This window comes from Oncorhynchus mykiss, chromosome 13 (assembly GCF_057628025.1).
Source record: "Oncorhynchus mykiss isolate SJ-2025 chromosome 13, ASM5762802v1, whole genome shotgun sequence".
In the NCBI taxonomy this organism is placed as follows: Eukaryota; Metazoa; Chordata; class Actinopteri; order Salmoniformes; family Salmonidae; genus Oncorhynchus; species Oncorhynchus mykiss.
The window spans coordinates 53,786,403-53,802,222 of NC_143034.1; the positions used below are offsets into that span (position 1 = coordinate 53,786,403).

At 44.2% G+C, this 15,820-nt stretch overlaps 2 protein-coding genes across 4 annotated transcripts in view; both read left to right on the top strand.

The window, feature by feature from the left end:
- Nucleotides 1–7,279, top strand: part of LOC110486511 (myosin-9) — a 31,970-nt gene extending 24,691 nt beyond the window's left edge. For both annotated transcript variants that reach the window (XM_036941229.2, XM_021558159.3), the window contains 16 exons: nucleotides 46–258; nucleotides 520–664; nucleotides 757–963; nucleotides 1,071–1,175; nucleotides 1,298–1,450; nucleotides 1,589–1,837; nucleotides 2,685–2,897; nucleotides 3,013–3,225; nucleotides 3,345–3,506; nucleotides 3,644–3,772; nucleotides 4,045–4,133; nucleotides 4,251–4,374; nucleotides 4,486–4,694; nucleotides 4,880–4,988; nucleotides 5,224–5,396; nucleotides 5,656–7,279. In XM_036941229.2, the coding sequence (XP_036797124.1) occupies nucleotides 46–258; nucleotides 520–664; nucleotides 757–963; nucleotides 1,071–1,175; nucleotides 1,298–1,450; nucleotides 1,589–1,837; nucleotides 2,685–2,897; nucleotides 3,013–3,225; nucleotides 3,345–3,506; nucleotides 3,644–3,772; nucleotides 4,045–4,133; nucleotides 4,251–4,374; nucleotides 4,486–4,694; nucleotides 4,880–4,988; nucleotides 5,224–5,396; nucleotides 5,656–5,764 (2,602 nt within the window). In that variant the 3' untranslated portion in view covers nucleotides 5,765–7,279. The remainder of the gene's footprint in view (nucleotides 1–45; nucleotides 259–519; nucleotides 665–756; nucleotides 964–1,070; nucleotides 1,176–1,297; nucleotides 1,451–1,588; nucleotides 1,838–2,684; nucleotides 2,898–3,012; nucleotides 3,226–3,344; nucleotides 3,507–3,643; nucleotides 3,773–4,044; nucleotides 4,134–4,250; nucleotides 4,375–4,485; nucleotides 4,695–4,879; nucleotides 4,989–5,223; nucleotides 5,397–5,655) is intronic.
- Nucleotides 7,280–7,665: 386 nt separating this feature from the next.
- Nucleotides 7,666–15,695, top strand: LOC110486514 (mitochondrial glycine transporter B). 2 transcript variants are annotated; one of them, XM_036941230.2, is made up of 8 exons: nucleotides 7,666–7,779; nucleotides 9,286–9,442; nucleotides 11,184–11,308; nucleotides 11,686–11,770; nucleotides 11,885–12,064; nucleotides 12,199–12,367; nucleotides 12,588–12,754; nucleotides 12,983–15,695. In XM_036941230.2, exons 2-8 carry the CDS (start codon nucleotides 9,305–9,307, stop codon nucleotides 13,103–13,105), a joined length of 987 nt encoding a protein of 328 aa, XP_036797125.1. In that variant the 5' UTR covers nucleotides 7,666–7,779; nucleotides 9,286–9,304; the 3' UTR covers nucleotides 13,106–15,695. The 2 variants fall into 2 exon arrangements, with proteins under 2 accessions (XP_036797125.1, XP_021413845.2); XM_021558170.3 differs by lacking the exon at nucleotides 7,666–7,779 and adding an exon at nucleotides 9,033–9,159.
- Nucleotides 15,696–15,820: the final 125 nt, after the last annotated feature.

A 15,820-nucleotide genomic window follows, 5' to 3' on the forward strand; every position in this document is an offset into this window, starting at 1 on the left:
TAATGAATGTTATTACACCCTCCATTTTCCCTCTCGTCCCCTCAGGATTGAGGAGGAGGCAGCCCAGAAGAACTTGGCCCAAAAGAAGATCCGGGAGATGGAAGCCCAGCTATCTGAGCTGCAGGAGGACCTGGAGCTAGAGAGGGCCGCACGCACCAAGGCTGAGAAGAACCGCAGGGACCTGGGTGAGGAGCTGGAGGCCCTCAAGACTGAGCTTGAGGACACACTGGACTCCACCGCTGCCCAGCAAGAGCTCAGGTACTGACACCCGGAGGAGATCAGTTACGTAGTCGGCTACTGTGTTTCAATGAAACTGGTTTATTGTGAAATAAGATGACACATAGTGGATGCTATTTAGATGCCTTCATGTTGACCTTCTAGAAAAATGATTTCATGAGTTGATGACAATTCTCAGACTCAAATTCCGTTATGTTCCTTGTTTCCCAGTATTTAGCTTAGCTCACAATCTGACAATTTCCAATTCCCTCTTTCCTTCGTTTCTCTACTTCTGTCTGTCAGGACAAAGCGTGAAACTGAGGTAAACCAGCTGAAGAAGGTTCTAGAGGATGAAAGCAAGGTCCACGAGCAGCAGGTGGTGGAGATGAGACTGAAACATAGCCAGGCCTTCGACGAGCTCAACGAGCAACTGGAGCAGGCCAAGAGAGTGAGTGAGAGATATAGATATACCCTCGAATTCCTGTGTATTACAGTATCTCTACATGCACTGACCCCTGGTGTTCTGCCCTCCCCTAACAGAACAAGGTGTCGGTGGACAAGACTAAGCAGGCCCTGGAGAGTGAGCGTAACGAGCTGGCCATTGAGCTGCAGACCCTGATGCAGGGGAAGGGAGACTCTGAGCACCGCAGGAAGAAGGCTGAGGCCCAGGTCCAAGAGCTACAGGTCAAACACGGAGAGAGCGAGCGCCAGAGGATTGAGCTGGCAGAGAGAGTGGCCAAGATGCAGGTACAGTACTATTAATCTCCTTTCAGGTACGATTTGGAGCATATGGCCTGTACACTAGCTGGAAGGCCCATGTTGATGACTATTTTGGTTCTTGTGTTCCTCCCCAGGCTGAGTTGGAGACTGTCAATGGCTTGCTCAGTGAGGTGGAGGGTAAGTCCATCAAAGCGTCCAAGGACTGCTCTTCTGTGGAGTCTCAGCTGCAGGATGTGCAGGTATAGTACTCCATAGACGACAACAGATCCAAGTATTCAATATTGCACTAGTTTTGACATGGTTATAAAAGCTCAGTCATTAAGCTGCTATAACTGTGCCGGTCTTTCTCTTCTACCTACAGGAGCTGCTCCAGGAGGAGACTCGTCAGAAGCTGTCCATGGGCACTCGTCTGCGTCAGCTGGAGGATGAACAGAACACTCTGAGAGAACAGCTGGAGGAGGAGGAGGAGGGCAAGAGGAACGTGGAGAAGCAGCTGCTCACCGTGCAGGCTCAGGTATACACACGTACAGCAACATACACTTTAAAATTGGATTGGTGCAAATGTGCTATTAGAATGTTTTTGTTCAACACATCACTAGAACCATAAACCGCACCACAGAATGTTTGAGTGACAAGCGGTGTCCCCCTATAGCTGGCAGAGATTAAGAAGAAGTCTGAGCAGGAAGCAGGCTGTCTGGAAAACGCGGAGGAGGGGAAGAAGAGGCTGCAGAGGGACCTGGAGGGGCTCGGCCAGCGGATGGAGGAGAAGTGCAGTGCCTTTGAGAAACTGGACAAGACCAAGACTCGTCTGCAGCAGGAGCTGGACGACATGGTGGTGGACCAGGACCACCTCAGACAGATCGTAACCAACCTGGAGAAGAAGCAGAAGAAGTTTGACCAGGTTAGTAGTAACACTAGCTAGGTTTCCATCCAATAGGTTTCCATCCAATATATGCATTTTACCAGCAGAGATGTTTCCACCAAATTGAGAATTGTGAATAAAAGGCTATAGGTGATAACGTAGTGCACGTAAAAATACCTTTTGTGGGTAAATGCCCATGTACCGAGGGAAACCAAGAAAGTTCCTTTAAATGGGTTTCCTTGGCATTTCAACTAATGGTTTTGTCCTCATTTTTTGGGGGGGTGTTCTATAACGAATGTGCCTGCTCTGGCCTTGATATGGGCGCTTTAGCCTACAGCTCGCAGATGCAGTGTGTGTAAGCTACCTACAAAAGGTTATGGACATAAAAGTTAAGGTTTTTATTTGTTAAATGGCAGCCTTGCATTGACCATGTCAGAATAAGAGTAAGACCCTCAATATTTATTGGAAAGGAGCATCAAGCTCATTACTGTGCACTTTCACCACCCTGTGCAATTCATCTTAACTTATTTAATCTAACCTAGTAAACTGTATGCTTTCCTGAGTCGTAGTGGGAGGACCACACATGTCATCGCATTACTCCAAGTTTACTTCGATATGATGGTTACTATATCAATATTTGTGCATAAAGGTGTTTCACCATTTCTCGCAGAATTTAATTTTAGACACAAAAAGATCACATCTTGTCTAGTGTATTTTGAGTTGACAGATTTGCCGTTTCCATCAGGCCTGTGTTTAAAAAAAAAAATTAAATAACATTTAAACCAGAGATGTACTTTACTCGCATGAAGATTCTGAAGATCTGTAACTATCAGGGAAAAATCTGTGTCTTGAAGTGTAGTATGACATTCCTCCATTTTACTTCTAGATGCTGGCCGAGGAGAAGACCATCTCATGCCGCTATGCTGAGGAGAGGGACAAGGCTGAGGCTGAGGCCAGGGAAAAGGAGACCCGGGCCCTGGCTCTGACCCGCGAGCTGGAATCCCTCCGTGACATGAAGGATGAGATGGACCGCGCCAACAAGCTGCTCCGTGCTGAGATGGAGGACCTGGTCTCCTCCAAGGACGACGTTGGCAAGAGTGTAAGACAGCCTAGGGGGTGGTTGAATTGTTCTAGGTAGAAATCAATTCAAATCCTCTTTTCATACTGGTCCCAAATTCCTATTTCTCATCACAATCTCTACTATTCTCCTTCAGGTACACGAGCTGGAGAAGTCCAAGCGTGGCATGGATCAGCAGCTGGAGGAGATGAGAACTCAGCTGGAGGAGCTGGAGGACGAGCTGCAGGCCACGGAGGACGCCAAGCTGCGTCTGGAGGTCAACATGCAGGCCATGAAGGCCCAGTACGAGAGAGACCTGGCAGGACGAGATGAGATGGGCGAGGAGAAGAAGAGACAACTGGTCAAACAGGTACACTAGTAGCTACAGGTTTGACTTTGTAGGTAGTGGTTCCTTAAGGTGTCATTTGTCCACTGCATGATGGGACATGTAGTCCAGTGATTGAAAGCTTGAATCTCTCTGGTCCTCAGGTGCGGGAGATGGAGTTGGAGTTGGAGGATGAGAGGAAGCAGCGATCTGTTGCCGTGGCAGCCCGTAAGAAGCTGGAGCTGGACCTGAAGGAGCTGGAGGCAGCCATCGACATGGCCAACAAGAACCGTGATGAGGCCCTCAAACAGCTTAAGAAGCTCCAGGTAACAACCAATTACATTATCACCAGCTTCTGACTAGTATGTTTTTATACCATGACCACATTCTATTCTAATCAAGATGTATGCAGATGGTGAATAGTTTGCTTGAAATATGCTTTGAACCTCTCCCTCTCCACCAGGCCCAGATGAAGGAGCTGCTGAGGGAGCTGGAGGACACTCGTATGTCCAGAGATGAGATCATGGCCCAGGCCAAGGAGAACGAGAAGAAGCTCAAGAGCATGGAGGCCGACATGATCCAGATGACAGAGGTCAGTCGGCGCTGCTGCTGCCCCTCACCTGACCATCTCACACTAGTCTCTCGTTTTATTCTCACCTGACACCTCGCCATCCCAAACAATACAAAACCTACTTCTGTAACTCTTTATAAATCCTACTGTGAAACTGTATTTGCACAAATCCTCCACTGGAATCGTGATTAATGTGGAAAGGTAGTTAGTTATGAGAGCTTCTCAAGTTAGGATTTGGCCTACTCCCACATACACGCTTTGGTTCTCACATACACTGACACCCCACCCCCCAGGAGCTGGCTTCTGCAGAGCGTGTAAAGAGACAGGCCCAGCAAGAGAGAGACGAGCTGCAGGATGAGATCAACAACCAGGCCGCCAAGAAGTAGGAACCATTTATTTTCTTTCATAACCTGCTGTTTATCTCTGCTTCTAATGACCCAAATGTCTCTCCCTTGCTCTCTTATCTCCTTTCTTTCCCACCTTTCCTCTTCCCCCTCAGTGCTCTGATTGCAGAGGAGAAAAGGAGACTGGAGGCTCGTATTGCACAGCTAGAGGAGGAGCTGGAGGAGGAGCAGTGTAACACTGAGCTGGTCAACGATAGGCTGAAGAGAGCTCTGCTGCAGGTAGGACAGCCAAGGACGGCAATTGACTTTCATGCCCCATGTGTACAGACTGGGATAGTGTACTTCTAATGATAAGGTGGGTCAGGCAGTTTAACCCCCTGTCTCTGTCAGACTGACCAGATGACTGTGGAGCTGACGGCAGAGCGTAGTACCTCCCAGCGCCTGGAGGGGGCCCGCTCCCAGCTGGAGCGCCAGAACAAGGAGCTGAAGCTGAAGCTGCAGGAGCTGGAAGGAACTGTCAAGTCCAAGTACAAGGCCACTATTGCCGCCCTGGAGGCCAAGATCGCCCAGCTGGAGGAGCAGGTGGACATCGAGACCAGGTGAGGGGGTCTGAGCCTGACCTTAGACCACCTGCATCCTCCCTCAGATATCCCGCATCTACTGTGCTCTCCATAATGCAAAAAATAACTGAAATTGCAGCATGGGTGAGATCAGATGGTGAAAATCCCCCAAGCTAAGTAGACGTTTCAGCCTGTCCATGTGACCCAGGTGTTTCTTTCCACAGGGAGAGGCAGCAGGCGTCCAAGCTGGTGCGCCGCACAGAGAAGAAGCTAAAGGAGGTCGTCCTCGCGGTGGACGATGAGAGACGCAACACAGAGCAGTACAAAGACCAGGTCAGGGCTCGGAAAACAAGCTTAACACAATCCCAACAGCTTTACACCAGCAAACTTAGTCTCTATTTTCCCCTGTGACTCTATTTTGAAAGTATGTGAATTATTTAATGGAGTACATTTTATATAAAGCTTTCACACCATCTTTGTACTTTACATTGTCTTGGAACTCACTCTATCCACCATATGTAGCCTCCACCTTGGTACATGACGCTAATGCTTGTGTGTGTGTACGCAGTCGGACAAGCTGAACTCTCGTATGAAGCAGCTGAAGAGGCAGCTTGAGGAGTCTGAGGAGGAGGCCCAGAGAGCCAACGCCAACCGCAGGAAACTGCAAAGGGAGCTGGAGGACGCCTCCGAGTCAGCCGATGCCATGAACCGCGAGGTCAGCACCCTCAAGAGCAAGCTCAGGTACGTACACCTCCATCACCCAACCGGACTAAATGCTGACGCACTGAACTCGGTTGTAAATTAAGCCGTCTGTACTAGCACCCTACACAGCATACTTGCATTTACAATGCATGTTTTAATCACATGGACATTACTGATCATATATCCACAGAGGGACTTTTTTTGGGGGGGGGCCCTCCATGACTCTTCCATGGTATGTGCTGTGCCCCTGTCACGATCTCTCTGCCCTAATCACTGATCTCTACCGTCTCTGTTCCAGGCGTGGGGACCTCCCCTTCACCATGCGCCGCATTGTCAGCCGCGCAGGCATTGAGAGCGACGAGGAGAGCGAGCCCAAGAGCGAGACCCCCGAGCCCAAGCCTGAATGAACAGCCACAGTGTTCCCTTCTGTCCATAGGATTGAACTGCAACAGTCGTACAACACACACAAACCCACACATACCACTTAAAGTAACGCATGCACTTACAGGTGGACACAAACATGATACTGTATGATTTAGAGGCAGTAAATATACTTCACAGCCAAACCTCAGTCTCTCTTTAATGGGAGACTTGACAATCTATGTACACTTATATTCCATACAAGCCAATACAACAGTACTTCAGACAATCACCATACTGTCATAACTCATACAAATTTGTGGGCCAAATTGATTTTCTCCTGCTTCATTCTCTGGGAAAAAAAATAAAAATGAATGATATTTTTGTAAGGAAACATTCCATTAGAAATAGTCTTTTTGGGCTCTTTTTCTAATTGAAGCAAGAACGAACGAAATGAATATAAATAAATGAAGAAGGATTTCTCGAAGGGGACCAAAGTAATATCGCAATCTATAGATTTGTATTTTATGCTGTAGTTTTTATAATGGTTAAGTATGAAAGTACTACACATCTATTCTGGCTCTCGCTCGCTCTCACCTCAGTTTATAATGGAGGTTTATGTGCTCAATTGTACCGTATTAATTTAGCTGCGGATAGTACTTAGAACATGAATATGCTTTTGGGCTTTAAGAAAACAATACATCTATAGACAGCACAAAAAGCACACACAGAATTAGAGAAATGCATTAATGTACAAACATTTGATTTGTGCTGAATTGTCTTATTTTTGCACTGAGATGTGTGACTCTGGATTAGAAATGATAGACCACTGGTGCATTAAATTGAAGACATTGATAGATGGCAGATGCACCTCAAACAAGAAAATACAAATTCAGAGGAACTGCAGGCTCCTATGTATTCATGCCAACACACACTAAAGCCTTACAGTCAAATTCTACTGTTCAAGGTTGTTATTACCTGGATCCACATTTCTTTACTACTATCAATGTTTTTATTGATGCGCAGGGCGACGGTTACGGGGTGGTGGGGTAGTTTATTACTCACGACACGCTGTATTCTCAGAGCACTGCTTGGTGGGGTATAGGGGTGGTTGAACAGAATAAAGCATGTTGGGATAAGTGGGACGTTGTTACATTTTGCAGCGCCGTGGCCGAACACATCACATGATATCCTGATGGCATCTTTTTACTTTCTCTGACAGGAAGATGACTCCCTGTTGATATGCCTGGCCAGGTGTTAATCCCATGTATTTAAGGGATGGGGTGAGGTAGATGAGTGAAGGTGCTTTAGGTCTGGGTGAACTGACCCCTGCAGGCTGTGCTCAGGGTTGCCTTTTTTGCTCACACTGCTGGGAAGTGAGAGGAATTTGTTATTATTAATGATGGATAACAGACAAAGGATCACTCTCTCGCACTTGGAAGCAAAAAAGAAATCTCAATTTTGTACTGTTTATTTTCTCTGCAGCTCTGAAAAAAATGACATCTTGATGAGTTGTGAATTGTTGGTATTATTGCAATAAAGATGGCTTTCTAAACTGCAAACGTTGACTCCTGAGAATTTGTCTACTATTAAATATATATATTTTTTTACTTTGCTACATTTATTTTACCTATTGATTCTTAAAGAATAACTTAAGTTCAAAGTAAATGTAAAAAAACAATTGGCCTCGAAACATGTTTAAAACTAAAAAAAAGGTTATCATGGATGGTTAGTCCTTGCATTCGTAGCTTTGTCTATGAATTTGAGTGGTTACATTCCTCCAGCCCCATCCCTCAGCTGTTCACTGACACGGGCTGGGATTTCGCGTAAATTGTTCTACTGCTGATTGCGGCTTTAAACTGGAAATACTCTAGACTCTGATCTAATATTGTCCTGTAGTCTTTATTTTTTAGCATCGTGCTCTCAGACATGACCACAAGAGGACAGTCTTGAATCAGAACAAATCCCAATTGAAATGGTTTCCCAGGACAAACGGCATAAAAATGAAGCAAGTCTAAACCGGTTTAAACAGAAAATTGGACACAAGGATGGACAGATTTGGGTGAGAACTGAATGTCGTTTTTATATTGTATTAATACAACGGCCTATTGTAAACTACAATATTTCAGCGAATGGCCTTGGCTTGTTAATCACTTTAATCAAATTACAAATGCCTGTTTCTATTGATTACGTCTTTTGTCCATTCTCCAGTTCAATGCTTTGCCCTATGCATTTATAAATGTGAGTTTCTATTCTCATTGTGCACGTTTTATAACTAACTTGTCTTCGGGTTGTGTTCTCATTCTAATTAATTGAAATCGTATTAGACGTACGATTTTCGGTATAAATGTTTTGTTGGACTGGGAAACGCTTCTGAAAACTGTCTGGTTCATGATTGTTAGGGTTTTGTATTAGAGCTTCCTTGTTGATTCTGCTACTTTCAAATTGGGAACTCAGAGCTCATGTTTCCAAGTCAGAGTTGCCTAGTTCCCGACTAGCACGAGAACGAGGCATTAACTCCTAAATTCTTGCGTGGGAATCCTGAGATGCAGATGGTTCCAAAGAAGATCACTATGGGCCTCTGTTTATCATGAATGAAAAGGATCTAGTGTGAGACCTGTGATAAATGTTAATCATATTTGTTAAAATTAACATAAATATGTTTAACTACCTTGAATATTTGTCGATATGTACATTCGAGGTTGACATGGGAGTGTAAATTCATTCCTGTCGGTCTTTCCTGTACTGTCCTGATTCTGCAACAGTTCTATAACCCCGGATCATAATCACTTCTGTCCAGTCCCGTGCTAAAATTTGGCTGAATGAGTGTACAACTAGTCATTTAGTGATGTCTGTGTTACAATTAATGACTATTGTTAATGTATTAATCTGTTTCAATGTATATGTGTGCTGAGTCACTTGACTCTCTCACAGAATCAGTCACATAGATGCCATTTTAAAGTAATGTCTTGAAATGACAGAATATATTCCATAAAACATGTATATCAGGATTTAAGAGTCTGGAGTCTGGACACATTATTAAAAACAGTCCTGGACTTAAAAGCACTTAAACTTATTTTGGCCACCTGTGCCTCCTCAAAAAGTATTGAGAGCATGGTGCTTCAGGGCCCCCCCACACACAGAGACATATACATACACACACACACACACACACACAGATGTGCACACACAAACGCATGAGAAACATGTGCAACGTGATCAGGGTGTATGTAATGCTAATGTGCTGGGTGGTGATCTTTGATTAGTTAATAAGTAACTGTGTGTCTTAAATGGGAACCATAGTGTGAGTCAGATGATTCCTACATTGGGTCTGTGCTGTGGTGAGTGCCCCAACCCCTCAGTGGATCAGTCAGAGGCAGTGCAGCTCTCCAGTATCTGCTTTAAGGGACACACTGTATCAACATTGCAAAACACCAGTGCTGTAAGTTACAGCCTGTAACATTCTGTATCTGTTTTGAAAGGTTATTCTGTCTGTGTTATGTAGTGGGTTGCGCAGCTGAAATGCCCAATCATGAAATCGTCATCTTCTCTGTAATCTCTTGTGCAGGAGCGTTTGGAAAAGTTGAATGGACAGGGGCAGAGTAAGGACTGAGAAAGTGATTCAAAAAGAGGAAAAGACAAAAGAGGATTTTGATCATACAAGGACAACATTATTGGATTGGAATTTATTCTCAACTTTCAAAATAACCATGGAACTGTCTCTGGTGAGTGGGATTTTTTTATAGATCATTTAGTATTTGATCCATGGTGAAAGTCTGAAGGACAATAATTCTAGAGTAACTTCAGTGACTGTTGTACATGTACTGTGAATAGCTGAGTATGTTTTATTGATGTGGTTTCAGTGGTCTAATGGCTTGGGTTATAATATTTAATATCTCAGTTAACATTTCACATGCATTTTATGTCAGGCTGTGATTTTGGATCAGGGTACCCAGGCCTACGTTCTCAATCCAGCCCCTATGTTAATCACAGTACCATCCTGTGACATCGTTGATTAACCCAGTTGTCCTTACCCCTCCTTTAACCTGCTGGAAGTTTCAGGCCACTTTCATACTCTGCACTTTCTCAGGCTGTTCTAGAATATTCTATGTTTTCTGTGTTTACAAGTTCTCTATTGTCCTCAGCCCTGAAGTAGGTCAAACTCCCGGGTGCCACCTTAAATCTTCATAGACATGCCAAACAAGTGAGCAAGGCTTTGCCAAGCCTCCACTGTGCCAACACTGCCATTGGTCAACAAGCACTGTTGGTGGGCTGTTGCCATAGCACCCTCATTAAGGGAGGAGCAGGGACATGTTTAGAAAGTGTGGGGTTCAAGTCCCAGTGAAGGAGTACAGATTGTCAATGTCACATCACAGTACAGGAACTACCAAGTAATTTACCAGAGCTGTAGACATTGAAATGTACTAGAATTCATGCCCAGTGATAAGGAAATAAATACACAATTACTAGTTCTAGAGCAGCACATACTCTCTAGAATGTAAACCGTGATAAGTTGTTTTATGGAAGCCAGAACATACAAAAACATGCGCATGCGCTCACACACACACACACACACACTGACATTTACAATGTATGACGCATGGCATTTTGCACAGATGTGCATTCGCTGGAAGCAGAAAGATGAGGGGTAGAGTAGGAGAAGCAGCATTGAGAGGTTGTGTGTGAGAGAGAGTGAAAACATACGCCAGTGGATTAAGCTGCTTTGTGAAGGGAAACCGAGGAAAGCTTATAGAGAAGTGAAGAGAGGGATGGAGGCTTTTGCCCTGACAACCCACCACAGTTCATAACAGCTTAGCCGGAGAGGGGAAGAAAACTGACAAATGCAGGAAAAACAGGATAAGCCACTGAAAAGTAGCCCGGGGAAGGTAGGGATGTGGACTGTAGGAGAGATGTGTGTGTTGTTTTGTATATTGTGTGTGTGGCGTCGTATTTTTTTGTCTGTAATGACAGCATGTGAAAATTGGAGGGACTGGGTATGGTGTATGTGATGCTTTTTCTGCAGCCATCTAGTTCTTTGTTGATTTTTGTGTTGGCAGATTGTTTAGAGAACTAAGCATGCCAATTATAATGCATTATAACACATACCTGATGTAGGGTGACACTTGCAGGGTGGGGAATAGTGTGCGTGTTTATGGGTTGGTGCATCTTAGTTTTTCAATGGAGAGTCCTTTGCCCTTTTGCCTGTTCTCTTCGTGGTCCCATGTTGATTTACACACAATTCTTGAGTCAGAATGTTTGTTTTTACTGCTTGTGTGGGTACTTATGTAATGTGAATTACTGTAGGGAGTGTATGTGCATTTGTCCTATTTCCCAGGCTTTCCATCGTAAACAATCATAAAGCCCATCATGCTTTGGGCTCTCGCTGAAGAGCACTCTACCGTGACTGGTGTGTGTTCGATGTTATCACTCTCCCTTCCTCCCCTCTCTGCTTGTCTCTCCCTTCAGGGTCACCCGGCTCTCAAAGCCTTTGTGTGTGGCTCTCTCAGTGGAACATGCTCCACCCTGCTCTTCCAGCCTCTGGACCTGGTCAAGACCCGCCTGCAGACCCTTCACAGCAACATGCAGCCTGGGTGAGTAGCCTTCAGCTGGCTCAGTCAACACCTCTACAGCATAGTCCACACTTCCACATAGTAATCAGGTGAGGTTACGTTTGTAGTAAGTTTTCTGGCTCTAGATTACAGTCTTGTCCTAGACCATGAGACCAACTAGCATTGCATTACTCTATTGACTCGCCTCATTGACTAAGCAATATTGTAGATTGTAGATCTGAACATTGAGATTCCAAAGAGTCATAAAACTCATGCTGGTTCCACATGGCCTGCATGCTAGTACCAACTCAATGTCACGTCAGCTATTTTGAAATGAAGCGCAGTTGCAAAGTAACTTTTGGGTCGTTTCATAGGACAGTGTGTTAATACGGCTTTCTCTCTCTCTTACGCTCTTTCAGTTCAGCAAGAGTGGGGATGGTGACTGTGTTCTTAAGTGTTGTACGGACAGAGAAGCTCATAGGACTTTGGAAGGGGGTCTCACCAGTAAGTTGGCCTCTCTTTATGATCAGTAATATAAATAGAAACACATCAATTGTGTTGAATCTGTGTGTTGAGGATATGACTCTGACAGCATGTCTGCTCTGCTTCCTCCTCCAGTCATTTGTGAGGACCATCCCCGGCGTAGGGATCTACTTCAGCACCTACTACTCTCTGAAGCAGCACTACTTCCTGGAGCAGGGCCCCGGGGCCATGGAGTCTGTGCTGCTGGGAGCTGGGGCCAGGACTGTGGCAGGGGTCTGCATGCTGCCTGTCACTGTCATTAAAACTCGCTTTGAGGTATGTTCAGGTAGAGAGACGTAGGGAGGGGCAGGAAGGAAAAGATAAATGCTTTTCTATATACTGTATGATTACAGTAACTACATGAGTACTGTTTAATGTGTGGGTGTTTACTGTAGTGTCTGTTGTTTCAGAGTGGCAGGTATAACTACGGGAGCGTGGCAGGGGCTTTGCGCAGTGTGTGTCAAACAGAGGGACCCAGAGCTCTGTTCTCAGGGCTGACCGCCACCCTCCTCAGAGATGCTCCCTTCTCAGGCCTCTATGTCATGTTCTACAGCCAGGGCAAGAACACTCTGCCACAGGGTCAGTATCAGAAAACCACACTAATGCTCAACACTGGTATTTGTTTCACTAGTGTGCGATCACTTTGAAGTGTCAGTATGGGGACGCCGATGACATAAACATGGAGCAGTAGTATTGGTTACACTAGAAGCCACATTTGATAACTTTGACATATCTGTCTCAATGTGAATTGTTTGGTGTGGAGTGGAATTTATAGTGTCTCTCTGTTTCTTCCTCCCAGAGATAAGCACGTCTCCCTACGCGGCCCTGGCTAACTTCAGCTGTGGGATTCTGGCCGGGGTCCTGGCTTCCCTAGTCACCCAGCCAGCTGACGTGGTCAAAACCCACGTCCAAGTCAGCCCACATCTGTACAGGAGGACTGCAGACGCTGTGCGATACATTTACAATGTAACTATCTCTCTGGGTGTTTTATTGAATACAGCGTTGTTACTATGCTTAGGGCAATAGCACTGTTATAATATACTGACGTTGTTCGTATGTGGGTCAGGCTAAACTGTTGTCTGTATGTGTTTATATACTGACCTCTAGCCTGCACACAGTGTCACACTATGTAATAAAACATACGGGTTGATTAATAGTAGTTGACATGTGCCATTCTTTCTCTCTGTCTCTCAGGAGCACGGGTTTCAAGGGTTCTTCCGGGGTGGGGTGCCACGTTCTCTGAGGAGGACCATGATTGCTGCCATGGCATGGACAGTGTATGAACAGCTGATGGCCCGCATGGGGCTCAAGTCCTGAGGAGGGATGACAAGAAGGGATGACAAGTCCTGAAGAGAGGGAATGAAATGTGGACCGAGGAAGAAAGTGAAAGTCAAGTCACTGAGGACAAACCAGTACAGTAAGGAGTGCCCTGGAAGGCACTGCTGTGTTTGTGTCTTAAGGCTGCCTAGTTGTGAGTGTGCCAATGGACTTCTTCACTGACATACAGTATTCTGCCATAACATTATTAACACATTGCAAAGATATGATACCTCAAGGACTGGTATCCATACTTTGACAGAAAGATGAGGACTAGTAGTTTTATTAAAATGTCTGTATATTTGAATGGATTGCAATAGTTTTGCATTGCACAATATTGTCTGTCTTCATTGTATGTGAGGCTACACCAAACTATACTTTAATGTATTTATTCTACTGGGCTACTTTCACAATTCTATATTGCACTATAAGTCATATAATATTGTTGGTCCCTAACTAGCCACTGGACTCCCAGCCAAACTTGACTGTTTAAGCTACTCCAGGCTTTAGATATATATCCCACTGTAGAATTCTACAATGTCAGATACAGTTGAAGTCGGAAGTTTACATACTTAGGTTGGAGTCATTAAAACTAGTTTTTCAACCACTCCACACATTTCTTGTTATCAAACTATAGTTTTGGCAAGTCGGTTAGGGCATCTACTTTGTGCATGACACAAGTACTTTTTCCAACAATTGTTTACAGACAGATTATTTCACTTATAAATCACTGTATCACAATTCCAGTTGGCCAAAGTTTTCATACACTAACTTGACTGTGCCTTTAAACAGCTTGGAAAATTCCAGAAAATTATGTAATGGCTTTAGAAGCTTCTGATAGGCTAATTGACATAATTTGAGTCAATTGGAGGTGTACCTGTGGATGTATTTCACGGCCTACCTTCAAACTCGGTGCCTCTTTGCTTGACATCATGGGAAAATCAAAAGAAATCAGCCAAGACCTCTGAAAAAAATTCTGGTTCAAAAAGTCTGGTTCATCATTGGGAGTAATTTCCAAACGCCTGAAGGTACCACTTTCATCTGTACAAACAATAGTATGCAAGTATAAACACCATGGGACCACGCAGCCGTCATACCGCTCAGGAAGGAGACGCGTTCTGTCTCCTAGAGATGAACGTACTTTGGTGCGAAAAGTGCAAATCAATCTCAGAACAACAGCAAAGAACCTTGTGAAGATACTGGAGGAAACGGGTATAAAAGTAACTATATCCACAGTAAAACGAGTCCTATATCGACATAACCTGAAAGGCTCTCAGCAAGGAAGAAGCCACTGCTCCAAAACCGCCATAAAAAGCCTGACTATGGTTTGCAGCTGCACATGGGGACAAAGATTGTACTTTTTGGAGAAATGTCCTCTGGTTTCATGAAACAAAAATAGAACTGTTTGGCCATAATGACCATCGTCATGTTTGGAGGAAAAAGGGGGAGGCTTGCAAGCCGAAGAACAACATCCCAACCGTGAAGCACGGGGCTGGTAGCATCATGTTGTGGGGGTGCTTTGCTGCAGGAGGGACTGGTTCACTTCACAAAATAGATGGCATTATGAGGCAGGGAAATGATGTGGATATATTGAAGCAGCATCTCAAGACATCAGTCAGGAAGTTAAAGCTTTGTCGCAAATGGGTCTTCCAAATGGACAATGACCCCAAACATACTTCCAAAGTTGTGGCAAAATGGCTTAAGGACAAAGTCAAGGTATTGGAGTGGCCATCACAAAGCCCTGACCTAAATCCTATAGAACATTTGTGGGTAGAACTGAAAAAGCATGTGTGAGCAAGGAGGCCTACAAACCTGACTCGGTTACACCAGCTCTGTCAGGAGGAATGGGCCAAAATTCACCCAACTTATTGTGGGAAGCAAGCTACCCAAACATTTGACCCAAGTTAAACAATTTAAAGGAAATGCTACCAAATAGTAATTGAGTGTATGTAAACTTCTGACCCACTAGGAATGTGATGAAAGAAATAAAAGCTGAAAGAAATCATTCTCTACTAATTCTGACATTTCACATTATTAAAATAAAGTGGTGATCCTAACTGACCAAAGACAGGGAATTTTTACTGGGATTAAATGTCAGGAATTGTGAAAAACTGAGTTTGAATGTATTTGGCTAAAGTGTATGTAAACATCCAACTTCAACTGTACCTGTTTTCCCTGGACTTTAGCACAACTTGTATCTGCTTGTCTATAAATTGAAGGTAAAGAACACTAATTGCTTAACATGCTGATCCTTAGCTGGAAATGCACTTTAACCACTTCCGTAATCTAAAACCCTGGAGTGTCTCATGCTGCAGTGAGTCTGCCTGCCTCCCTTTGTGCCAAACTAATGCCACTGTTCTAAGTTATTATTCTGGTAGAGATGTTGTAACATATAATAAGATTTGCTTGCTGTCCATTTGAGCTGTACAGTTGATTTGCCTTTAAAGGATATTATAATTGTTAATGTTTTCATATTTGATATAATTTATTACTGTTTATTGTAATGGTGAATAATTATGCTGTTGTGTTGAACATTTTACATGTTTTTTTTAAAAGAAAATGTATAAAATGATATAAGAATACAACATGAGTCTGCTAATATTCATTATATAAGGCATTTGCTTTGTGTCTGTCATGCATCCCTTTACACCTCTTCTCCCTTTTCTCTTCCCTTTCTCTCTCTCCACACTATGAAACAACAGAAAGTGACATGAC